Below are 26,478 nucleotides of genomic sequence, written 5' to 3' on the forward strand. Positions count from 1 at the left end.
CCCAGAATCTTCGCCATTCACTTAGAGCAGGAAAGCCAATGTTTTTAGATGGCTTTCATTTCATAGGGTTTTGTTTTTGTTGTTGTTTTGTATTTTTCCCTTGGTCAAGCTTGTTGGGCTGACTGTTGTCACAAAGCAGCTGGCTATGGTATATGAAACATGAACCCAAGTTTCCCTCAGTGCTTTCCTGTACCTGGCAGCCCTTCAGCCCTTCATTCAGTACCTAATTGATTCAAGACAAAACTTCCTGAACTATGACTAGTGTAGGGGACAGACTAATACCTTTGTCAAATGATCCACATACTCTACTCTAGATTGTCACACACCACCCATCAGTGACACTTCCAAGAGAAATCGCTGCCCTGTGTTGCCTATTAGGACTCAGAGAAGTGTAGTCTCCTTATTCTATTTGTGCAAATGTACATTTCACCTCACTGGGGCAGAAGCTCTGGCCATCAGCACCGAACCCAAATCCATCAGCTAATTGCATTGGGCCATCTTCCCCTTCAATAGCAGAACTGGGCAGCCCTTCCCGGTGCATGATAGGTTTTTAACCCCTTGCCTAACGTTTTCTATTTCCCCAGTACTTTTAGCCAGCCATACCAAGTGGTGTGTAAATTAGTATGTATGTGCTTTGCTTACTGTTTAAAAATGTAGAGTGAGCAGTGACCTTTCAGCCTTTCAAGCCACTTGCATTGAGAAAATTGTGCCCCAGTAGATACCTTTCATTCACTTTTGCTCTCCCATTTATGCTGTGAGAAATTGTAACAATCATAATCAGCATCTTTCGTGGAGGACTCAGCATTCTTAGGAATTATTGCTATTAGTCCAGTTTTTTTAAAGTCACAAGGAAATGGTTGTTATGGCCACTGGTTATTTGGAGGAAGTATGTTTACTCAAGTTGCTTATTGACCATTAACTTTGTAAGTATCCCATAAATGAGAACTCTGAGAAATCAGGTTTAGACAAGTGTCACGTCCCAAAACTTAGCACAATTCAACATCAGCCAAGGCTCTAGGACAGAGAAGTACAACCATTCCTTCCTCCCCCAAACTGGGACTTGGGCTACAGAGGCAGAAAGTCAATAGGCTGATAAACATCGTCTTACAGATCTATTTGATGGGTGCATGTAAATGTTGGGGTTTATGGGTTTGTTTAGAAACCAAATTTGCAGCTTGAAAGCTTCAGCTTGCCGAAGAGCCTTTTTTCTTTGTGATACTGAGGATCTTGAGGATCCATAGCTTCATGGCATGGGGTGATATCTTCCCCCTGTGTAGATGTTTCAGCATCCACAACAAATAGACAGTTCCTGCTGTCCAATAGCAGCTAACCACACAGTCATCTTTGGAAGAGGATTTCTAAGAACAGCTGTTCTGTTTAGATAGGGCATCTTTTGCCTAAAAATTAAAAAAAAATACTATCCAGGTCTTTGCATCTGCCCTGTATGTGTGATTTAGTCAATGGCTTGCACTAAATGTACAAACTATATGCATAGGAAACATTTGTTATGATTACAGTACTTTAGTTGATTGCTTATGATACTGAAAAGTCTTTATTTTGAAGTCATATGTACATATGCATGCTTCTGGAACTTTGCCCTTCTGATGAGAGGCCCTAGGTACTCTGAGTAATAAAGCTTGTGCAGAGTGCTGTCTGTGCTTACATACTAAAAATAATATAAAGGAAATGAAGCCATGTTAACCTGAGAGCAGCGTCTCCATAGTTGTGTTGTTTACAATACTCTATAAATGAGTTCCTGTTAAGCTGTAATTACATTGCTGCCCTTAGAGGCCATTCAGTTTCTTCTCTGTCATGTCCCTTCTTACACAAGTTCAAATTTTCTAACTTGTTTTTATTTTAAAGACTTTTAAAATGGACATTTTCAATAAACTAAAAATAATGCTTTATAAAATAAATCCTTTGCTTCTTTTTTGCTAACTACTATGCAAGAAGAACTTTTTACTTTTTTAAAGCTGAATTTTATTTAGAGTGGACAAATAACTAGATATTTATTGCATACAATGTGATAGGCATATATAGTGATATATGTATTCAGCATGGATATTTATATTTCATGATTATGAGCTAGTTAGTAAATCCATCATCTCAAATACTTATCATATTCTGTAGTAAGAACATTTAAAATCCTCTCTTTTAACTACTTTGAAATATTCAATGAATTATTATTAACTACAGTCACTATATTGAGCAATAGCTCTCACAAACTTATTCCTCCTATCTAACAGAAACAGTATACTTGATAAAAATCCTTTCCTGTCTACATCCCTACCCCAGCCTCTGGTTACCACCATTTTTCTAGTCTCTACTTCTGTAATTGAATTTTTTGGATTCTACACGTGATGAGATCATGCAGCATTGAGTTTTTTTTGTGCCTGACATTCATATAACGTAATGATGTCCAGTTCTATCCATGTTGTTGCAAAGGAAAGGATTTTCTTCCTTTTTTTAAGGCTGGATAGTATTCCATTGTATATAACTACCATATCTTATCCATTCATCCATTATTGATATTAGGTTAATTCAGTAACTTGACTATAGTGATTAGTACTGCAATGAACACGAGAATGTAGACCACTCTTTGACAAACTAATTTCATTCTCTTTGGAAATATCATCAGCCCGACTCTCCACAGCCTCACCTGCCTGTAACTTTTGCACTCAGGTAAGGTTATCTTTGAGGGAATATATTATCTCTATAAAGTAGTGAACAAATGTCATCATTCCCTGAAGTAAAACCTTCTTTACCTTTTCTATGTCTCTTCTGGCTCCAATTTATAAGCTATTTATTTATACCCCCTTGGCACAATTTCCATTTCAATATTAGGCAAAGATAGATTGATTTTCCTTTTCAAGCTCATCATTTGATTTGTAGTCTTGGTCTCATCTCTTTTTAATTTTTATAGGCCTTTGTCCTGGTCTGAGATTCTCAATTTTGACACAGGCAGAGTTTCCATGTCAGATCAGGATGAAATATTTGTTCGGCTTTAAGGTAGATGAGCTGGATAGTTTTTGCCACTCAGCATCCTTTCCTACCCATCTTTTATTCTTGTCACTGAAAGCATATAGGCTAAAATTACCTTTCTCAGATTCTCTTATTGCTAGAGTTTTGGGTACAATGAGGGTTTTGAAACACTTTCAGTTCTTCCAATTAGATTTTCACCACTTAAATTAGGTAGAGACTATCTTTTTGGGGCATGGTGGCCTGTAGAAAACTAGAAAGAATGTTTGCATCTTTCATAGTCTACATTCCAATGTGTCTAACTTTGTGGATTAAAAGATGCCGTGGTGGGAAGTATTAGCAATGACAGTTTCCTAACATTTGGATTACAAGTACAGTGAGATGTCTTTGAAGACGTTAGTCCACTGTAAGTCTGCTAACTCCCACTTCCTTCTATAGCTCCATGCTTTTGTACACATCTAATTACTTTTATGCCTAAACTATCTTAGTGGCTCACATTTCCTGTTCTGAACTAATAGATGTATAATTGTACTTCTAAGTGCTCAGCATTTTATACTAAGTGGTTTACTTGGTTCATATAAGTTGCAAACAACTACCGTGGTTTTCATTGTTGTTATTTCTACCTTACAAATGAACAGAGGTACACAGATGTTAAAAAACATAACAATAGTTCATGGTGGAGCTGGAATTTGGGCCTTTGGCCTATCTATCTACCTTTAAGGCTCAAGCTCTCTCTGCCACATTTCCTCCTCTGTACTCGGCATCTTGTGACCAAGCTTTGTTTCTCAGTTACCTAATCTTGTGAAGTCACAAGTGAATGTCTTCCTTTTGGCAGTATAAGAATTTACACTTGAGGCTTTGTTTGCTAGGCTTTGTTTGCTACACTTGAACCACAATGCCAGATTCCCCTCCTGCTTTTTTCTTTTTCAGTTATTTTTAAATGGGGTGGCTTGTTAATGCTAGAATTAGCCTAAACTATGATCCTTTTATTTGTGCTTTCCGTGGAGCTGGAACGACAGACATATGCCATCCTGTTCAGTTTTTATAAAGATGTGGGTCTCGTGAACTTTTTGCTTTGATTGGCCAAACATCACAATCTTCCCAAACTAAACTTCTTGTGTAACTAGAATTACAAGTGTGAGCCACTATACCTACCACAGATGAACTCTTGCTTAACACAGATAATTTCATTTTAATACCCATCTTGACCTCCCTCTACTATTTAATCCTGCTTTCTTTGCAATTAACAATTAATTTTGAGATGAGACTCTCACTAAGGGGCCCAAGCTGGCCTTGAACCTGTGACACCCCCTTCCCCTGCCCTGGCCACTCTAGTAGCCTGGCCACTATGCATATTTCAAGCAATCTCACTGCTTGGCTTTCATCATATCATGTTTCCCTGTACTTTTTTTAAACCCTTCTATCCTACTAATTTTATTTGCTTGGCCTGCTTCCTTCACCTAACTCTTGGACATTGTTAATCTTTAACACTCTGCCTTTTCATTCTTTCCAGCCTTTTCCTGGACAACCTTGTCTACTATAACTCATTTACTAAAATGCATCTATCTATATTTTTCTATTCTGAAACATTCTGATCTGTTTATGTATATTTTCTTCCATAATTAAAACGTGCCTTGTGTTTTCTCTTTTCTTTTTCTTCAATATTCTCTTTTTTCCTTTAACTCCTTTTCCTCCCTCCCTCCCCCTTCCATCATTCCTTCACTGTTTTCTTTGCTCTACATTGGGTATAGTCTTTGGTCTGCTGCATGAACAAGGCCATTGCACAAGTACCTGGGCTACCAGTTTAAACTGCTCTAGGATGCAATCCTATTCACTTGTACCACTGAGTACAAACAGTGCTGGGCGCCATGTGGACACTCATGTCAGCGATCTTCATATGCGGATCTTCTTGAGAGAACAGTTTGCTTAGGGCTTTCTACAGATCATTTCACTGAATCATTATGATCCCTGCAAAAATAATATTTTTACTATTCCATTTTATAGTTGAGGGCACTGTGACCTACTTTGGCTTACACTTGTCTGTGGTTACAAAGTTGGTAAATAGTGGTAAGATTATCTGCTTGACTCCATACTTAACCACCAGACTATAACAATATTTCTGGTCTTTAAAATATTGTGACATGGTTCACAAAGATAAAGAAAGTAACAGAAATCATACTGAGCTCCATGTTTCTGTCTCAAGGTGCTTCAAATTGCTTTAAAGACTTATAGCAGGGCTGCTCCCAACACAGTGGTATCAAATGGTATGGAAATGGTCATATATGGCATTAAACATGTTCCCTTTTGAAGCCCAGAAATATGTGTTGTTTCTATCACTTACAGCACACCATTTATATCTCATAGTCACTTGCTTTTTAATTGAAGAACAAAGACAGTAATGTTTTATATTTTGTTCATTTTCTGTTTGTCTAGAAAGAAAAATTATTGGGTATTTCAATTACTCTTGGAGAAATACCAGACTTATAAACACAAAATTAAATTAGATAAGTTAGGAACACAATATTACAGGAAGATTAAAAATTCTCTAATCCTTATCATTTATTGGAACATTTTTGACGGTCGTGGGGCCTGAACTCTGGGCCTCGGCGCTGTCCCTCAGCTCTTCAGCTCAAGGCTAGTGCTCTACCACTTGAGCCACAGGGCGACTTCTGACTTTTTCTGCTTATGTGGTACTGAGGAATCGAATTCAGGGCCTCATACATACAAGGCAAGCACTCTACCACTGAGCCACCTTCCCATCAGGAACAACTTTTAAACATGTTCAAGTAATTTTTCAGGATATATGATGTACTTTTAAAATGATTGTGAGATTATGAGAATAACAGTTTGGTGGGGCACTGGTGGCTCATGCCTGTTATGCTAGCTACTCAGGAGGCTGAGATATGAGAATCACGGTTCAAAGCCAGTCAGGACAGGAAAGTCTGTGAGACTCATCTCCAATAAACCACTCAGAAAACTGAAAGTGGCACTGTGGCTCAAGAGGTAGAGTGCTCGCCTTGAGCTGAAGAGCTGAGGGACAGTACCCAGGCCCAGAGTTCAAGCCCCACAATCAGCCAAGAAAGAAAGAAAGAAAGAAAGAAAGAAAGAAAGAAAGAAAAGAATAATAAGTTATCTATTTCTCATTTTCTCTCATCTATAAAAATGTGTGTTGTTTTATTTAGATATTTTTAGCCTAGTGAATGTCTTTATCCTATTTTAAAGTTTTGCTTCAAATGGCACACAGAACTATTTCATGAATTCTTGAGTTATATGTCACTACATTTATTCATTCATCTCTTACACAGTAGACAGCCAACTCTGTGTCAGGCCTTGTGGTCAACACTGCAGTTACCATGGTAAACAGGACAAGGCCTTGCTCCTCGAGAAGCTCATGACATGATAGGGAAAGCCTGATCCACAATAAATACCATTAGGCCCACAATAAATACCATTAAGGTAAGTGCTGCATGCAGTGAAGAAAGAAAGTTGATCTCGTGAGCACAGAAAACAGTGGGCATAGGTTCTAAGGCAGGAAAACATTTCCCATCTTGCTTACAGGTTACAACATAAGAGACCGTAAAAATGTGTTAGTAGAATATAAAATTAATTATTTCGTCTATTTTAATGTCAATAACAAGAGTATGCAAGGCACCAGTGGCTCAAGCCTGTAATCCTAGCTACTCCAGAGGTTGAGATCTGTGGATTGTTTTTGAAAGTCAGCACGCCAGGAGAATCTGTGAGATTCTTATTCCCAATTAACCACCATAAAGCTGGAAGTGGAGCTGTGTGGCTCAAGTGGTAGAGCATTAGTTTTAAGAAAAAGAAAAAGTTTAGGAATAATGCCTAGGCTCTGAGTTCAAGCCCTAAGACCAGCACAAAAGCAAGAAAAAGAAAGAGAAAGAGAGAGAAAGGAAGAAAGAAAGAAAGAAAGAAAGAAGAAAGGAAAGAAGGAAGGAAGGAAGAAACAAAGAAAGAAAGAAAAAGAAAGAAAGAAAGAAAAAGAAAGAAAAGAGGCAGGGAGGGAGGGAGGTGGGGAGGAAGGAAGGAGAGAAAGAAAGAGAGAGAGAGAGAGAAAGAAAAGAAAGAAGGATCCCCTTTTCTTGGGAAGGGCTGGAAGACCTCATGAAGAAGTAGTCTTTTGGGTTAAGGAAAATTTGCTGTGTGAGGCAGAAGCTTAATAAAATATCCTGGGCGGAAGGTACATGAGGTGACATTTACAGAGTAGCAGAGACTATGGGAGAAGTGGGGATGGCCTAGAAAATGTAGACCTTCTAATACCATGAATTTGTTTGGTGTTAAGGAGAAATGCACTCAGGGTGAGCCAAGTACTCTACCACTTAAGCCATGCTACCAGTTCTCAACAACATACTGTTATAGATACTTAGTTACTAGAGGTAGAAATAATCTGGAAGATAATGATTCTCAAGGAAGAAGGTGTGTGTGTGGGGTGTGTGAAATTCAATGGCAATATTTAAATACCAAAAGTGTCTGAAGATTATTTTTTAAAAAATCTGCCCAGGTAGACAAGGATTTCCTTCTTTTAAATATGTGCGTAGCTCATGCTATTTCTTTGTTTATTTTTACAGTGCTGAGGACCTTACACAGGCTAGGCAAGTGCTCTGCCACTGACCTACATCACCAGCCCAAAGGATCCCCTTTTGATAAATTCTACCAATGCTTCTTGCCCACCAATTGTCTCACTCAGGCAAGTTGCATAAGGGTAACAAGGCTACCAAGTGGGCACTGAGCTACCGGAAGGGAAGGAGAGTCATGCATGATCTGTGAACTGTCTTCCACTCTCAAATGGGTTCAGTCTTGCTGTCAACTAGGCTGAAGATTCTGGCCTTCCTAAAAAAAAGAAAGGCCTATGTATACCTGTAAGAATATCATGGCAGGGGCGGGGAATGTGACTTAGTGGTAGAGTGCTTGCCTAGCATGCATGAAGCCCTCGGTTCAATTACTCAAAACCATATACACAGAAAAAGCTGAAAGTGGCACTGTGGCTCAAGTGGTAAAGTGCTAGCCTTGAGCAAAAGAAGCTCAGGGACAGCGCCTAGGCCCTGAGTTCAAGCCCTAGGACTGGCAAAAAATCATGGCAAATATCAGCAAATCCCTCAGCTTCCATGGATGCTATTCCACATTCTTCAAGTCCCTTTTGCAGAAGTGAACACGGCACACGAATCTTTGCTTATGGAGGATAAGAAGGCACTGTGGGCATATCCCTTGCACATGCCAAATGTCTTTCGAGGAAGTATGCAGCCATGCAAGTCTATCCAAATGGATGAAGAGCAGGGACAGTGGCCAAGAATAGATGCCACTCCTTCTCCTTCCCTTTTCTTATTTCTACAGTAATATTTTGGGGTTGAATATGAGCTATTTGTCTTTTGTGAGTATATGTTACTTGTATAAAGGGGTTTCATTTTCTAACACATTTATAAGGTATCATGTGATTATTTTTGTTGCTTTGTATGTCTCTCCCTCACAGTATAACCCCTGTTCTCACTGTATTTGATGACGATGTAATTTGGGGAGGGGAAGGGAAAAAACGAATTGTTTAAATAGGGATACAGGTGGACCCATTGCAACAATGAGATGTACAAGACGTTATGTCGAAAAATGAACCTTACAATTTAGGCAGGGGAGGGGGGAGTGTAGTTGTGGAGGTGGGAGGGAAGGGATGGTAGGGGTAGAACAAAGGAGGAGGCAACAATGCTTGATAAGAAATGTACTCATTACCTTGCTCATGTAACTGTAGCCCCTCTGTACAGTATTTTCACAGTAAAAAACATAAAAGGGGTTTCACTGTGTTATTTCCAAACATGTATGTAATATACCTTGATCATGTTTTCCTTCTCTGTAATTCTTTTCTTACCTCCCTTCCCCCCTTTTTTATATTTTAATGGGTTTTATATACTATTTTTTCTTACGTGCATATACTGTACTTGCATCATATTCTCCCCTCTATCCGACTCACCTTTGGGTGTTTATCTTAAACAAGGCACTCCATCAATGATGATAAATATGTCACTCTGGGCATCTTACCCCAACTACTCCTCAATTGGTGGTGATGACATATGATGCATTGGCTTTAGTGGAAGATTCTGGGGCCAATCCTTACCATCAGCCTGTCAGCTGTACTTCTTCTTGCCTAAGATGGAAACACCTAGATAGTTGTTACGAAGATATACTACTCTTCTTACTTAACAACCTCTACCCTCACATGGCTGTGAATGGTTTGAAAACTGTCAATCTCCTGCAAGCTTTTCAGAGCAAGCTGGAAATCAAGCCTCAGATCGCCTTGCATGGAATCCAGGCTTCCATGTCATCCATCAAAGGCTATCACAGATTTCTAGAGACTGTGCAGCCACAATGCTGTTTTGTGTGCTAAGCTTGAGACCTCTTGATGAAAACAGTACAAAGGTTGGCAACATTTCCTTCAAATACTTCCTCCCTCTTTCCTCAACCTGGCTGAGGGATTTAGTACTAAAAGACCACAATAATGTTAAGGAATCTTTATTATTCAAAAAATAAATAACAAGATAATCACAAATTCACTCTAAAACAATGGAGCGTGCAGGGAGATACAATAGATTTCCTTTAAATACAGTCATTTTTTTTTGGTGAGGAGAGGGCAGGTGCAGAGCTGTTCTCCCCACTCCCCACCCCCAATCTATAGTGCTGTAGGTAGGGACAGGGGGAAAAAACCAGTTAGCAATAGCTTGCCACTCTGTGTGTGTGTGTGTGTGTGTGTGTGTGTGTGTGAGAGAGAGAGAGAGAGAGAGAGAGAGAGAGACAGACAGACACAGAGACAGAGACAGAGTGAGAGAGATCCAGAAAGAGAGACTCAGAAATAAAGTGACCCAGAGAACAAAAATGAGTGAAGAGAGACCCAGAGAGAGAGAGAGAGAGAGAGAGAGAGAGAGAGAATGAAGGTGGTTATTTATGGGTGGTCTTTGTAGAGCCTGTCCTGGCTTCCTCTACAAGGACCCAGAGTGAATAACAATAGAATGTAAGCAGAAGCTTCCAGTTTCCCTTCTGCATCATCACTGAAAGACAATGTAAAGAAACACAATTGAACTTAGCTAATTATCTGTGCATCATGGCCTTGTCATTTCATAGGATCTTCTGCACATCTGCATCAGTGGGGATTGCCATTTCAGAAAATAAGCTCTTATGGAGCAGAGTCTCTTAGAGTTCCACCCACCCTGTAATTCACTTATTCCAGCTCTATGTGCCTCGGGGTACATAATAAATAGTTCTCTGTGAGGAAGGTCCTAGGGTTATAAATAGGCAGTTCAACAGGAGGTGGCCCTAACTGCTTTGCTATATTAAGAAGTCTGCCAGCTTCACCCCGCTGCAGCCTGGGAGTTTGCACTCTTCAGAGCTTGAGTAGGCCAAAAGATGTGAAGCCAGTCCCATGGTTCACTTGGCTTGGATCAGTCACGTTCACAAACATGGAAGCATTTGCTTGCAAATCAAATACTCCTCCTAGGTGAATGGATTGTTGCCCACAAGGTTTGGAGGAAGTGTTGGCATTTGCTGCTCTGAGTAAGATTCTCTCAGTTCCACTGGCGGACCTCAGACAGAGGCTGACCATAAATGGATCTTGACTCGAACGATCTCTATTAGAACAGAAGGTAACTTGGGTGTAGATATAATAGAGTCCTTGTCTTTTAATGGTCAACTGTTTCCCATTGTCAAGGGTTACCAACTTGTTGCTCATGGTGTAATATCCTTTCTCGGCCCATTTTAGAACTGTAACAAAAAGGGAAATTTGTGAGGAAAGGAAGCAGAGAATAATGCACATTCTAACAGGAAATAGTAGGCATGGCTTCTCAAGGCTCTTTCCCAGCCTCACAGTCAAAGAGGGGTTATGGATAACAAATTAGCATAGGCTTTTCAGTCAAAGGCATGTTCAGTTGTGGGCTTTCTTCAAGCACTTTTCTGACACTTGGGAAGATTAAACAAAGAAACAGATCATGGTGAATTTTTCTCTCTCTCTTGAGTTTTTTTATGGGGTGCTATTCATGGGGCTTCAACTCAGGAGCACAGACACTGTCCCTGACTCTTTTTTGTCAGTTGTGGGGCTTGAACTCTGGGCCTGAGTGCTGTTTCTGAGCTCTTCAACTCAAGGAGAGTACTCTACTACTTGAGCCACAGAGGCCACTTCTGGTTTTCTGGTGGTTAATTGGAGAGAAGAGTATCCAAGACTTTCCTGCCTGGGGCTAGCTTTGAACCATGATCCTCAGATCTCAGCCACCTGAGTAGCTAGGATTATAGGCATAAACCACTGATACCAGCCCTAGCTTTCTTTTGAGCTTTTAAGAGCAATTTGTCCTTGAATGAAGAAAGTGCAAATTATTTCAAAATTTCATAAAATTACAGAGACCAAACTATTCAGACAAAAAAATCCTTTCTAATAATTAACATGAATATCTTGCCTTGAATTTTACTAAGTTGCTAATCTACCTAGCTTAGTTTTGGCACACACAAATAAGACCCCATTTCTTCCCACCTGATTGTGTTGCTGTAAGTTCAATCTGCCTCCCACAGCAAGGCCTAAAATTAAACAAGGAAGTGTGAAAATAAACTGTGCGTTCATCTTACTATGGGTTTTGATCTGCCAGTGTAGTGGGCGCCACCAACTTGAAAGCTCTTACTCGTATTCTTGTGGCTAAGCCCGAGTACCTACCAACAGTGAGCCATTTTCTCAAGTGAGATGTTGAGTGGGTTCAAAGTGGTATGTGTGCCTGATTACAAATCTCAGCTTACACAGAGAGCTAGATTGGCTGGTGGAGGATGGAGGAGGAATTGAGAGAAGAGAAAATATTGATGTATTTGCTCCCTTGAGCTCTGTGAAAATTATTATTCAATGGTCTTTCAAGGCACAATAACCTTCCTGTTAAGATGCATCATTTAGCCGGTAATCCTAGCTATTCAGGAGGCTGAGATCTGAGGATTGTGGTTCAAAGCCAGCCCTGGACAGGAAAGTCTGTGAGACTCATCTCTAATTAACCACCAGAAAATTGGAAGTGGTGCTGTGGCTCAAGTGGTAGAGCACTAGCCTTGAGCTGAATTGCTGAGGGACAGTGCCCAGGCCCGGAGTACAAGCCCCATGACCGACAAAAGAAGAAAAAAGATGCATCATTTAGTAATGGAGGGGCTTTTTGCCATATTAGATGTTTCTGTTCCCACTCCCCCAAAGCCATTCCAGAAAGGGTGCTTCCTTGATGATGTTTCCACTTCTAGGCCATTTGGTTCTATATATCAGTCCATTATGTTTATTATGTTAAATTCTAATGTACAGTTCTTGCTATGTCATGTAGTTCAAGTTTGTAGCAGCAGGACCAGGTAAATCATGAGAGATTTGGGGCTGAGCTGCAAACGGGGAATATTATTGTCTTTCCACCTAACCTCTGCATACCTACTGCAATGTAGAGCACAAAGTATTATAGGGCCAATATCATTCATATCATTCATCTTTTGGGAGAATCTGAATTTATGAAGTATATCTTAGAACAAAAATTTAGGCACTTGTGGATAAAGACCAAGGAGGAGATGATTCTGGGTACTTTCATGTCATCCAATGCAGAAGAGAATTTCAGGGTCAAGAGAATGGCTGCCAAGGACAGGGCAATATAATTTGATGTGCTCTCATAAGTATATTCTCTGAGAAAAGGAGCATATGACAGAATTATCAATGAGGAGCTTTATGTCACTCTTGACATCTAAATTCCAGTGAAGTAAAATAGGTAGTGGCACCTTTACTGATATAGTTTAACTTGACAGTGTAACTTTCTTCCAAATTAGCTGATTTCATATTTAAAGCAACCCTGTGAAGTAGATGAGGCAGGAAACGACATCCTAGTTAAAATACCTTGCCTACAGTCACTCAGCAAGTGGTTCATGGCTCTTGAATCGCAAGTGTTTAAAGACTCCCTATCCAGTGCTCTTACTTCCATACCACAATTCATGATAATCATGCATGTGCTACACTCACTGAAGCCCAAGCTATGTCAGAGATGAGGCAGTAGCTTCCTTTTTTCCTCTCAGTGCATGCGTGCGCTCTCTCTCTCTCTCTCTCTCTCTCTCTCTCTCTCTCTCTCTCTCTCTGTGAGAGAGCGACAGAGAGAAAGAGACAGAAACAAAGACAGAGACAGAAAAAGAAAATGTAGAACTCCATTCCAAAGTGCTCTGCTGAATTTTTCAAAAGCTGCTTTGATGGTTTTGCCCTTATGCAAATGAGTGATTTTGTGCTAGCGTACATGTTTCCATCCGTTTATAGATGCAACACATTCGCCAGCCCTAGGTTTTTTGCCAGATACAGATTTGGAGGTGGCATGTAGAATATAAGGGCTAGAATGATGGCAGAACATCTATGGAAATAAAATCTTTCAGAGTTGAAAAGATCACAGTATGTCGTCTGTGTTACTTCATTGGAAAATCTAATGTCTTGGTACCTATTGATCTTTACAGAATGATTTTACCTTTAATTTCCCCAAGGTTGGCCCCAGTGAGGCTGGGGTTAATCATACATGGATTGACAGATGACAGATAAGACCCCCTGGGGCTCATTTATACACAGTAAAGAGGGGTTAGGAGGAGAGATGTCCCAATCAGAGGTCACTCCCTGCCACCTCTTCTCTGCTGTCAGAATAATGGTCTCTCTACCTAGTAATTCATCATTAGAATCCACCATTGAACAAGAACATAGTGAGAACACTGGGATTGTTTCCCACCTCCTTTTGTCCTTCGAAGTCCTGTCTGTGCATTTGTGCCCACTTTGAAGACAACAGACAACGTTTGGGAGATGTTAGAAGGAAATGTGTGATGTTATAAGTAAATGTGTATGTTGGTCCCCAGAGGAAGAGAAGGGCCAAGTCATTAGATTGCATTGATTCAGTGTTCCTTTCTTCCCCAGATGGTGGCTGAAATTTAGATGCTATAGGACTTACCACGTGTTGTTTTATCACTGGCCTCACTTATGACATGTGCTGCAGTTTGTGGATCCTGATCACCTGAAATTAAACCAAAAGAAAACCATCAGGAAAAGGAAATTCAAAATTGCTCACAGGGCTATTTGGTCTAGTTCTATAACTGTGCCTAGAGACCGTGCTGAAGTAGTTTATGTTTAAGGAGGAACAAAATGGTCAGTAATCCTTCCCACTGTGGAAAAAGTTGGTTTCTAGTATCTTAATAATTGAATCAGGTATTTCCATTGATTACATTCACCTAGTTATTGTTCAATACGCAGTTCCACTTTGCATAAATCAACATAGGCTAAAATCCTTGTCTTCATTAAACTTACCTTAAACTTTGCTTTTAGGGCATCCCCTATACATTGGAGGTCTTAGTGGACTCCCAAGCTACGTCCATAACACTGAGCTACTAAGATGCTTTTGGTGTCTCATTTGGCTTAGCAGAATTTAGCCAGACTATTAATCATCTCTCATGTAAAATACTTGTTTCTTAATCAGAGGTGCTGGTCTTCAAAGAGAAGGGATTGTAAGGTAGGTTTTATTTTTTCAGTTATGAGCTTGTTGCATTATACAACTACTGATAATTCACACCTATAATTCTAGCTTCAGTGAGCAGCCGAGCTGGTTGCACTACACAACACATTAAAACCCGAGTTGACTTCATCTCATGTCCCCCCTTTCAATGCAGATAATTGTAGTAGGCTACTCCTTCCACACTGATAAGCTAGAGATGCGAGGGAAGAAGTTTAAGTGTCTACATTACATAAATCAGAAAAAAAAAACCTAAAGCTATTTTGCAGGGTTTCCTTGTTAATTTGAATACGTGAAGTGATCTGAGTGTTAATTTGGACTTAAGAACTCATTTGAATTTTGTCATAGACTTACAATCTGCCTGAAGTATTAACTATATCATAGGATCCTTTCCATCCCTTTCCACATCCATTAGTTATAGTACTTTGTAAGCTGTCCTTGTAACATTACAACTATTTTTTTTTTGCTTGTTTGTTTTGTCTGGGCCTGGGCGCTGTCCCTCAGCTCTTCAGCTCAAGGCTAGCGCTCTAGCACTTGAGCCACAGCCCCACTTCGGGCTTTTTCTGCTTATGTGGTACTGAGGAATCGAACCCAGGGCCTCATGCATGCAAGGCAAGCACTCTACCACTGAGCCACCTTCCCAGCCCTACAACCATGTTTTGTTGCAACATTTTAATAAGCATTTACAGTACAATATGTGTTATTTTCTTAGGTAAACCAATGGTATACTGCTTTAGCAACATTTGATAGAGGACCTTTTATACATTTGTAGTAGATAAAATAGATCAGATTGTACCTTTTTTTTGTATATGTGCCAGACCTGGGGCTTAGAAATCAGGGCCTAGGTTTTGTCCCTGAGCTTCTTTTTGCTCAAGGCTAGCACTACTTTCGACCTTGTTGGAGATAAGAGTTTCACAAACTTTCCTGCCAGGGCTGGCTTCAAACTGCAATTCTCAGATCTCAGCCTCCTGAGAAGCTAGGATTATAGGCATGAATTATCAGTGCCCAGTTCAGATTGTGATTTTTTAAAATACTAAGCTATGTGCCAATGTTTTGGTAGAACTTGGTAGGGTAAGTTAACCTGAACTTGCATTCTATTAACCAACATGATTATATTTCTGTAAGTATAGTTACATTGAAATAATTTTTTTTGCTGGTTGTGGGTCTTGAGCTCAGGGCCTGTGTATTGTCCCTGAGCCCCTTTGTGCTCAAAGGTAGTGCTCTACCATTTGAGCCACAGAACGACTTCTATTTTTTTGAGGGGGTTAATTGGAGATAAGTACTGGCTTTGAACCACAATCCTCACATTTCAACCTCTTGGATAGCTAGGATTACAAGCATGGACCCCAGTGCCCAGCTGAAATAAAATTTTAAGAAGGAAAAAAAATCTTTGTAGATGTGTTATAATTTTTCTCATCACATATGATATGAAAGATCAGTGTGGATGTTAATGGTGTTCCTGAAGACTATTTGCAGCATCTGCAAAACCTATTCGCTTAGATTTCACTGAAATTTATAGGTAGCATGGTACTACCCTAATGTCTTTTGAGGCTAATGGCAAAGGCAAGTTCTGAGCATTCACTTTGCCTTAGAAAATAGCACCAACATAGAAAATGGCCCCAACATCTCTGTATGTATACATTTCTTTGTGTGCATTAGATTCACTCAAACCATAGCATTATGCTCTCCAATAACTCTCTTTCCTTCTTTGCTGCTCAGATCACTTCAGCAATTTTTGGGTTAGTTTCAGGTGCTATATTCTGAAATGAACAAGAGAAAACCTAGATAGGGTCGTAAGAGGACCAGTGGAAGACATCAGTTATATTTGGCCTGGAGAAGAAAAAGTTCAACCAAAGCTTAGGTGACATGATTACTGTCTTCAATGTCTGGACTTCTGGTATATAGGAGAAGAATTATTCTTTTTTTTTTTTTGTCGGTCCTGGGTCTTGAACTCAGGGCCTGGGCGCTGTCCCTGAGCTTTTTTGCTCAAAGTTAGTGCTCTATCATTTTGAACCACATCTCTATTTCTGGTTTTCTGGTGGTTAATTGGAGATAAGAGTTGCATGGACTTTCCTGCCCAGGCTGGCTTTGATCTGTGATCCTTAGATCTCAGCATCCTGTGTAGCTAGGATTATAAGTGAACTACCAGCCCCTGGCAAGAATTATTCTTTATTTGGTAAGGCCTCCAAGACCAGAACTAAAACCAGTGAGTGGAGATTACACAATAAAATTTGAGTTGAGGAAGAAAGACTTTTCTGGAGAAGTATAATAGTTGTACTGTAATTATTAGAGTTGTTCAAAGATTAACCAGAATAGCTTATGTGGTAAAATTATCTCATCCCTAGACATATTGAGAAGAGGCCAGATGGTCAATACTGTTTTACAGAAGATTGTGCTGGATTTGAGAGGCATCAAGTTTATTTTCTAACCTTAAGATGTTCCAGACACTCTGACTTCAAGTATAGGACAATGATTCGAACATTATCACACAGTCACATATTGATTCCAGAGAATCTGCTAGGCACTACTCCTCATGAAAAGCTGACAAATGCTAGTTCTAACAAATGATGGCTTTCTTATGTCACCACTGAAGATGCTTCCAGGCTGTATGGTTATTTAAAATACTGAATATGCTATAATTTCTTTATAATTGGTATTATTAGCATTAGAGGAGCATAGCCTTCCCCATAAATATGGGTGTACAAATGAATTATAGGGATTCATTTGAATCATTGAAACTTTCTTGATCATAGGGATCACAAAAAGTATCCATTTGACAATTTTATTTCTAGGGCTAAAAGGGTTATTTAATATGATCAGTTCAAAGCTTACTTTTATGCTTTTATTTCTTTTTAAGTTTTAGCAAGGATGTATTTTAGTATAAAGTGAAATAAAGGGAGATACAAAGAAATAACATTTCCTGCTTAGGAAGTGGAAGTTAAAGACTCCTTCCTTCATGTTTTAAGCATGCATAGGAATGGACAAATTGCAACCTACCTTTTTGCATTTCAAAGCTGTTTTCTTTTTGCGTCTGCTTTTTGTTTAGCATTATATCCTGAAAGAAGAATCATTGCAAAAGGTCATTTTGATAGGAGCTCTGCCATGGGGTTTTAGAGGTAACATTCATGCGGCATCTGTCATTACTCTGTGTGTGTTGCGAGGGAGGATTATTACAGAGACTAAGGTACTGTCATTAATTATATCATATGGATTGGGAGCCCATGGCTCTGACAGATGAGCTGACAGCCCAGAAATCCCAGGGGGAGAATCTGGAAACAAAATCCAGGTCTTATTATCTCTATTCCAGTGCTTGCTCCAGACCAGAGGCTGTGATACTGACCCTTCCTATGACCTCGACCTCCCTAGCTTTGGCTTTGACAAGTATTGACAATGCTGAATGAGGAAATGCATCTTTCTTAGGAAGTGGTATATGGAATGTTATTAAACACAAGCATACTACGATTCTACTAGAATTAAATTGTTCTGCAAATGTAAGTTGGATCTTGGGAAAGAAATTTCAGACTATGAAAAGCCCCTCTAACATGTTAAAGTTTGTTTTCCTTTTCAATGGGCTTGAGAGATCTTGTTGATGGCTGCCTTGAATAGACTACCTTTATTGAGAATAATCCAGATTTAGGAAACACAAGTCATATTCCAATGTCACTGATGTTGGAAGGCAAATGCAGCACATCTTAGAGGATTTATTTATAAACTCAAGAGATATCGAAGGATTTAAAAGGAGCTAGAGGGACGTTCTTTAACAAAGTCTGAAGGCTAATAAAGGCTAAAGAGCCTGGGTACATATAATCCTAAGTATGTGGGAGGATGAGATCTGAGGATCACTGTTCAAAGCCAACTGGAGCAGAAAAGTCTTATCTCCAACTAACTAGCAAAAAAAAAAAAAAAAAAACTGAAAGAAAAGGTGTGGCTCAAGTGGTAGAGTGCAAAAAAGCCAAGCCAGAATGAGAGGATGGGTACTGGGACCAAAAAAAAAAAAAGAGGCTGAACAAAAGGCCTGGAGATCTTAATTGGATAGTATGAGATCACTTCCAGAGAGTGAGGCTTGAACCAAGACTAGAACGTAGGCAATTACATTCTTAAGCTTGGCTCAACTTCACCTATCTCCTGTAATCTGTACACAAAGAGGAAAAAAGCAAAACTTTCACATCTCCTAGTCATCAAAGTCCTATGAGCCCTTCCATTTCTGGACTCAATTGCTCTTCTTTCGCATTCCTCCCCTAGAAGGAATGTATGTTGCAACTGTAGGTTAAGCTACCTTGGCAGGTGTGAGGGCATAAGTCACAGAGCCCCATGGGGAACCCGAGCCTCAAAGTGATTACATGGGCTACAGAGCTTCGACTTTCCATTTGAGCTGAAGTGGGTACTATGAAAAGGCGGCCACAGGAAAGTGTGAGATAGTGAGCAAACAAATGACTAGAGTCTTTGTGAACACTAATGTGTGATGATTGAGGTTGAGACACTTTGAAGGCTGGGTGTGAAGGCTTGGCCAAAATAAAAACGTGAAGTCAGCAGTTCATTTTTTATGCACCTAGCTTTGACTTTTTGTGAACTGCCCCCCCCCCCGGCCCCACAAGCCATACTCCCTAGAGTCTTGTTTTCTTCTTTCTGTCTCCACCTCAACAGGAAGAGAAAATATGGGATGAGTTATTTCTCTTGAGTAGGAGGTCTAGATGCCAAGGATGGACGTAGTTCCACTGAACATGCTGTTTAAAATGATGCTCTCATTTACCCTGACACAAACCCCAAACTCCATCTTCCCCTTAAAGTGATAGCTTGTCGCAGTCTGCTGTGACAAAGTTATGTTGACATTGGGTGACCCCATGCAGGGATAGTGAGGAGAAGACTAAAGTTCTGTGAACTGAAAATTGGATGTGATGATTTCTAAAATCGCATCAAACCCTGTGACTTCAAACCCTCAAATTTAAACTCGAAGTTGCTCTGGACTAGCCGGACAGTAGCCTAGAAAGGAAGCTTGCTAATGCTAGCAGAAAGTATAAATCCAATCTAGAGTTATTCTGTAGTCACCCTATTGGATTAAAAACAAAGGTCCCCAGCACTGTTTCAGAGTAAGAAATTTGGGGGCAATGGATATTGGCAAGGGGGTCAGTTATTTGAGGAAGATTAAGTAGCTGCAGAGCTTTATCTCTAAGCATTGTACACACCTTAGGTGCACATGGCATTGTCTAGGGCTCCACACCAGTGGTAGAAGACGAGTCCAATGCCCTCAGCCATTAGCTCACTTAGGTATGGTGTGGGAGTGCAGCTGTGTATCAAGTGACAGGGCATCCATCTGAATAAACCAACAAGCTGATCACATAATTACAGAATGTCAGAGCTGATAATACCACTACAGACAATCTCCACTCTCTTAAACTATTTATGAGAAAATGGAGGCCCACTAAGGTGAAATCATTCAGCCAAAGTTGCATGGCCAAGCATATTTTATCTTCTAGTTGGATTATTAACCATTGTTTTGAGTATGACTTTATCCACAGTATAATTTGCACCACTTCTGAATCTTGTAAGAATCGAGCAGTTCAAATTATTTCTTAAGCTGGCTAGTCCATAAAGGATTAGGGGTTTCGTTTGAACCCTAGACTAGTGTTAAGTACCTGAAGCTGTAGTTGTGAGCTGCATTCTGTAGGGAATAGTGACAGGAAATAAACTCTGTCTTTGTAAGTGAATTAATTTGTACTGTTACACACTGATGACAGTACAGACAAGTAGGAATACATTCCGAAAATGAGATCTTATTCTTTATCACATTCTACTTTTTCCACGAGAACTCATCTCCATTGGTTTATTCAGACGCTCACCCTCTTGATAGAGCAGTATCCCTAGGTTAGCCCTAAAGCGAGTTGATGGCTAAGGACATTTGATTCAGTGTTTGGAGAAGAAAATGGACAGAGAGAGAAAGAGAAAGAGAGAGAGAGAGAGAGAGAGAGAGAGCGCACGCATACTTGATGTTCTTAGGAAAGAAAAAAAATTCATTGACCACACAATTCTGGGACCAAATTAGTGGAAAGGCTCTAAAAATTCTCATTTTACATATCCAGTATAGGCCACAATCATTAGTTTCTTTAAGTGCTGACAGCCTGATGGGTTAGAAGACTTCAGAACTTGTCTGTGTGTGATTAGGGTTGGCTCTAGAGTGGCTTTATGAGCAAGTGGTTTTATACGGGGTCTGGTTTGAATGACACTGAGAATACCATTACCCATTCCCTGCTCCCCTTCCTCACAACGAAGGGAAAGGTCTCACTTCCATAGCATTTGAAATTACATTATTGGATAAGCACTGAATATTGTGTTGATTCTTGAGTCCCTACTAGTCCCCGAATAAGCAATGCCTTCACTTGTGGCTTGTCAACATGACAGCAGCCAATGGTCATTACTTTTCTACCAAGTGAAGATTGGACCATGGCAGCACAGTGGGAAGACTTAATAAAGTCTGCATAGAAAGACACTGAGTGGTGAAAAAGAAGCATCTCTAGTGCTGTGCTGCTCACTTATAATGCCAGTACTCAGGATATTGAGGCAAAGAAATAGCGAGTTCCATGTCAGCCTGGGCTATGGAATGAACCCTTGTCTCAAGAAGAAAAAAGCAAGAGAAAACAAGAATCCCCACCCAAGCTGGGCGTCGGTGGCACATGCCTGTAATCCTACCTACTCAGGAGGCTGAGATCTGAGGACTGCGGGACAAAACCAGCCTGGGCAGGAAAGGCCATGAGACTAATCTCCAATAAGCCACCAGAAAACCGGAAGTGGTGTTATGGCTCAAGCCTTGAGCTGAAGAGCTGAGGGATAGTGCCCAGGCCCAGAGTTCAAGCCCCACGACCGACAAAAAAAATCCCCACCCAAAATGTATTTTTCACCCTTTTGGTTAAACTCAAGTATAAAATGCACCAAAAGCATATACACATAAAATGAAACAAAACCAACTTGGTATATCTAAAATGGCCACTAATGTGAGTTCATGAATACATGTGTGCCCAAAGGGAAGTGTACATTCTCTCCTAGAGAGAGAATATTGATTTCTATCCAAGTAGGAGTGTGCACATTTCCAAATCTCCTTTTCAACATAAAGGTTTAGCTTCATTTTTGCTTTCCGTGATGCATACATGCACTCAAATTCATGCCTATGAAATATATGCATATACTCACATACCCATGTACACATGTACACAATGCTAACATACATATACACGCATGCATATACACACATATACATGCTTATATATGTGAGTATTTCTGCATGTGTATAACAACTCAAACATTTACATTGCTAAATTTCAATTCCTGATCTAAAAATAATGTAGTAAAACTTTTCACTGACTTTTCTAAATAGCTGAGTGCCTTACCTTGACAAAGCCTTCAAACTGGCTTCTAATTTCTTCACAGTTCAGCAAAGATAATGATCCTTCTCCTCTCCTGCATCTCTGTAGCGTTTTCATGAATACAAAATCCTCATGCAGATTCCTTTCATCTTCTATCTGTTTTGAAATAACCAGGATAAGAAAAATATCATTCGGGAGAATGCAGCTAATGACATTTACCTCCACATTCCCTCCTGTGGCACAACAAGAGGAGGCCTTTGAAAGCATCAATAGGGAGTATTAGGAGCTATTATACTGGATCATCTCTATTTGGTACTTGCCATTGAAAAATCTACAAAAGCCAGTGATTAAGGTATCATATTATCTGTGTCTGGGGATAGAAATCACAGCTATTCTGAGGAACTTTCATCACAATATATATTTTTTTAATAGGCCATAGCAGCAATAATCTATAATTGTCGAATTTCCTGTTAGCCTATAAAATACTTTTCTGCTGAGCTAATTTGCCCACTTCGTTTTAGTGTTCCTTATATAGTGCTTTCAAAAGAAGGTAATTTGTAACATGGGTCCACCAATTTTGAATTTTAATTACACTATTCTCCTTTTTTTAGAAGTACTTTTAAACAAATCACCCCTCATCCCTAGAGTTAATGAGATATTTTCTTTTCCAATGCCTTAGTAATTAATTAAATGTAAGAAATTCACTTGCATTATCAACTAATTCCATTCCATTTTCTACTTTTAAGAGTAGATTTTTAACATCATTCAAGAAAAGGTCCAGGCAGCCAGCGGTTATGGTTCTCCTTGAGGGCACATCTAAATCTTCTGGCCTATCACTATTTTCCCCTTGGAGGCCAGGCCTATTTCTAGGCATTTGATCAATAGAGGCCAGCATTCCAAACACTGACAACAAGAGACCGCATTCAGAACACATCTCTTCTCAGCACTGAAACCTAAAACTTGATAATGTAATGGGTTGCTCCCATTCTCACTATATTGTCTTACACTGAGAGAAAACTTCATGACTTTAATTCTATGTCTTTGTCTCAAGAGAAGACGGCCAAGGAACCCAGAGAAAATGCAGTCATCTAGATGCTTCTGCCTGGCCATAGTTCCATGTGCGGACTTTTAGGGACAGCCAGGTACTTGATTCATTTTCTCATATTCATCTAGGATGGGTGTTTGTCAATACAGTAGACAAATGAAAATTGGAAGCAGGGACAATCCCCATGCTGTCTTTTTCGAACAATATGAAAACCCTGTTAAATCAATCTCTTCTTTTGTTCCTGCAAATCCAGTCATTTAAGAAGGTAAAGCTGTTCAGAGTGACACTGAACGGCTGGCCACTGAAGAAGACTTGGCATTTGAAGACTCACAGAATACTATATTTACTAGAAAACTGTGAATTTAGGGACTTATCTGAAACACTATGAAATTTCAGATCAAATGGATGTACTCTTTTCCTAGGTAGAAATCCAAAATGTAAAACTCTCCATCAAAAAACAATGTTTTTTTTTTGTTAAAGTAAAACATTAGTTAAGAATTATAGATAGAGCTCACATAACATTACGTTTCAGATGCTGTTTTAAGTGCTTTGCAAGGCTAGACTCATTTAATCTATGGTGTGGGTATCACAACCATTTACATTTTACAAGTGTGGAAACTGAGGCATAGAAATCTGAAGTAAATTGCCCTGGATCATAGAGCTGGTAGGGGCAGAACCTGACTAACCCCAGAGGAAGAATCTGAGACCCCACTGACTAGACCACAGTTGTTAAATAACATAAAACAATCCATCTACTTGGATTTTTACCATTGCCTATTATCTTTAGGTAGAAGTAAAAATCAACCAATTTACCAATTCATAACACCCCTGGTATCATTGCTAAAGATTTGATATTTGTCTTACCTTGTCCAACCTTCTATGAAGATACACAGCAAAAAGTGCCGATCCAATCATCTGGGTGATGAGAAAAATAGTAAGTAAATACATAAAAATTTTCATGCTAGTGGGCAGTCCAGGGGCAACCGATCGAGGAGAAGGTTGGCTGTATGTTTCGATCATTCTGAGTTTAAGTTGAAATAGTATCTTCTGACCAAGAAGGTGACAGAAACAGCATGAGAAGACTGTCAAAGTTGGCCGCCTTACTCAGGATTAGTTAAGAGCGCACAATCGTCACAGCCCACACTTCCTGGAAAATGTGCTTCGTAGTCTTCTCTCCCAGAGAAAAAGTTACGTAAAGGTTTTTTTTTTTTTTTTTTTAAATTTAAATGACACCCATATCATTGACTTCCAGCCTTTCCCTTTTGTTAGTAAAGAAGAAACAAGTTTCTTCTTCCATACATTCATTCTTGCCTTGAAATGTCTGACACTTCTTAACAGACAATGGCAGTTTTTTTCCTATTGCTGTCTAACTTTGGGGGTTCGCCAGTTTCAAGGAAAGTGACAAATTAATCCATCAGCAATGAATTTATTTCAATTTCCATCTTACTAATATAAAGCAGGAACATGGTAGAAGGGGAAAAAAACCCAAATATTAACACAAATTTGGATTGTTTTTTGTGACTGATGTACTACCAGGTAATTGCCTTTCAAGAGTTTACTGTTTTTCATTTCTAAACTAAAAGAAATCCAGATCGTTTTACAAATCAGTGGTACATACCATGAGTAAAAAAAAAGTCCTAACATTTATTAAATAGAATTTAGCAGAAGAGATAATGTGGGGAAAATAGTATCATTGCTCAAAGGCAAAGCAAAATAGGTTGTTCAGGGAAAATCAGGCCAGAACTCTAGGACTGAAGTTATAGTAGATATATTAGCTTGATTTAGCTGTGTTTCCTATCTATAGTGTTCCGATCCTTCAGAAAATTGCTGATGTTGACGTTGTAATTGAGGATAGGATGATAAGGAAATAGGCTGAAGTAGAGAAACTGAATTCTAGTCTTTCTCTACCAATACATTGCTGTGAAACTCAGGGAAATCAAGTTCCCTCTGTACATTTCAATTTCCCTGTAGCCAAAGTTGTACATACCTACCTTGTCTAGCCCCTAAACTGTTGTGGAGATCAAGTATGTGCATGAAAGAGATTTGAAACATGTTGAGTAATAAACAACTTTAATCGTGTGTGTGTGTGTGTGTGTGTGTGTGTGTGTGTGTGTGTTTGTGTGTGTGTGTGTGTGTACTTATCCTGGTGCTTGAATGCTGGGCCTGGACACTATCCCTGAGCTTTTTTGCTCAAGGCTAGCACTCTACCTCTTGAGCCACAGTGCCATTGCCGGTTTTTTTGGTGGTTAATTGGAGATAATCTCATGGACTTTCCTGCTTGGGCTGGCTTTGAAACTTAAACTTCAGATCTCAGTCTCTCGAGTAGCCAGCATTTCAGGCCTAAGCCACCAGTGCGCAGCTAATTCCTATTTTTTGTAGAGTGTGTTTAGCCTAAGAAATGAGTTTTCCCAATAATTGCCAAGTCTTTATATACTAGTTAAAATAGACAAATAGTATCAATATTTGTCTATATTGTATATGGAACAGCACAAATATGCTCAGCACCTTTAGGGAAATTAGACTATTTTACTATTCTTGGTGTAGAGGGCTGGGCAGGAATGAGTTGTGAGAAGTGAGGAGAGAAATGTGGACAGGGTTCAGTTTGTTTTTCATGGTAAGAATCACGACCTTATCCTCTAACTATGGTCAGGGAAAAAAAGAAATCTCTTTGTGAAGCCCTATGTAGAACAAATACTGATACATTTAACTTTTCTGTGTATACTGTGGAAATAATTTTCCTTGTATATTTGTTTATGTATATATTTTGTATATTTGTCTATATTGTGTATAAACAAATATACAAATATAGCCCTTTGGTATTCAAGTAAAAGAAGCACCTTAAGTTGTGACATTGAATCACTGAAGTGTACAGGAGCATGCACTTCTGAATGAGTTTTGCATTATCTTACTAGATTTTTTTTTTTTTTTTTTTTGCCGGTCATGGGGCCTGAACTCTGGGTCTGGGCAGTGTCCCTCAGCTCTTCAGCTCAAGGCTACTGCTCTACCACTGGAGCCACAGCGCCACTTCCAGCTTTTTCTGTTTATGTGGTGCTGAGGAATCGAACCCAGGGCTTCATGCTTGCAAGGCATGCACTCTACCGCTGAGCTACCTTCCCAGCCCCTATCTTACTAGATTTTGTTCAAACCAAATGAAACTGTGGAGATATCTAACCCTTTCTCCCAGTTTAATTGAGAAAATGGGATAAGATTGTAATTTTGTAATTCCTATAATAATGTTTTGGGAGAGAAATAGGAAACATGAAAAGTGCTCTGACAAGCATGCTGTCTTGTGTAGTTGGCACCTACTTTCTTCTACTCCTACACAGTGGCATCCTGTGCTACAGGCCCAGATCTATGTAGCTTTTCACAAGATATGCAAGTAGGGGGCCTTGATGTATGTGATAAACTTTGATCAGTATAGTCGGAGACTTTGCTTCTTTGCTCGATGATCTGAGTTGTGCTGAAGGAAAATTATTGGGAGGTCCAAAATGGGATCAAGGCCTTCTCCAAACCCAGTTTTAGGCAGTAATATAATGCTAGAGTTTTAAGGGCCTTGTAATGATCTGCTCAGCCAAACCTAGTGGGAGAA

At 39.6% G+C, this 26,478-nt stretch overlaps 1 protein-coding gene and 1 long non-coding RNA gene across 2 annotated transcripts; both read right to left on the bottom strand.

Moving 5' to 3' along the window:
* Window positions 1-739: 739 nt before the first annotated feature.
* On the bottom strand, window positions 740-8,778 carry LOC122097095. Its single transcript, XR_006145468.1, has 3 exons — window positions 8,767-8,778; window positions 1,775-1,778; window positions 740-806 (listed from the first exon to the last, which is right to left on the bottom strand). It is a non-coding gene; the product is annotated as an uncharacterized LOC122097095 (long non-coding RNA).
* A 698-nt stretch (window positions 8,779-9,476) lies between these two features.
* Window positions 9,477-23,979, bottom strand: Cd40lg (CD40 ligand). The gene is made up of 5 exons (XM_042667594.1): window positions 23,754-23,979; window positions 21,869-22,000; window positions 17,487-17,544; window positions 13,935-13,997; window positions 9,477-10,734 (listed from the first exon to the last, which is right to left on the bottom strand). Exons 1-5 carry the CDS (start codon window positions 23,907-23,909, stop codon window positions 10,358-10,360), a joined length of 786 nt encoding a protein of 261 aa, XP_042523528.1. The 5' UTR covers window positions 23,910-23,979; the 3' UTR covers window positions 9,477-10,357.
* Between the last annotated feature and the right edge of the window lie 2,499 nt (window positions 23,980-26,478).

The sequence above is a fragment of the Dipodomys spectabilis genome, unplaced genomic scaffold (assembly GCF_019054845.1).
Source record: "Dipodomys spectabilis isolate Male_0828 unplaced genomic scaffold, ASM1905484v1 ptg000414l, whole genome shotgun sequence".
NCBI classification, from domain to species: domain Eukaryota; kingdom Metazoa; phylum Chordata; class Mammalia; order Rodentia; family Heteromyidae; genus Dipodomys; species Dipodomys spectabilis.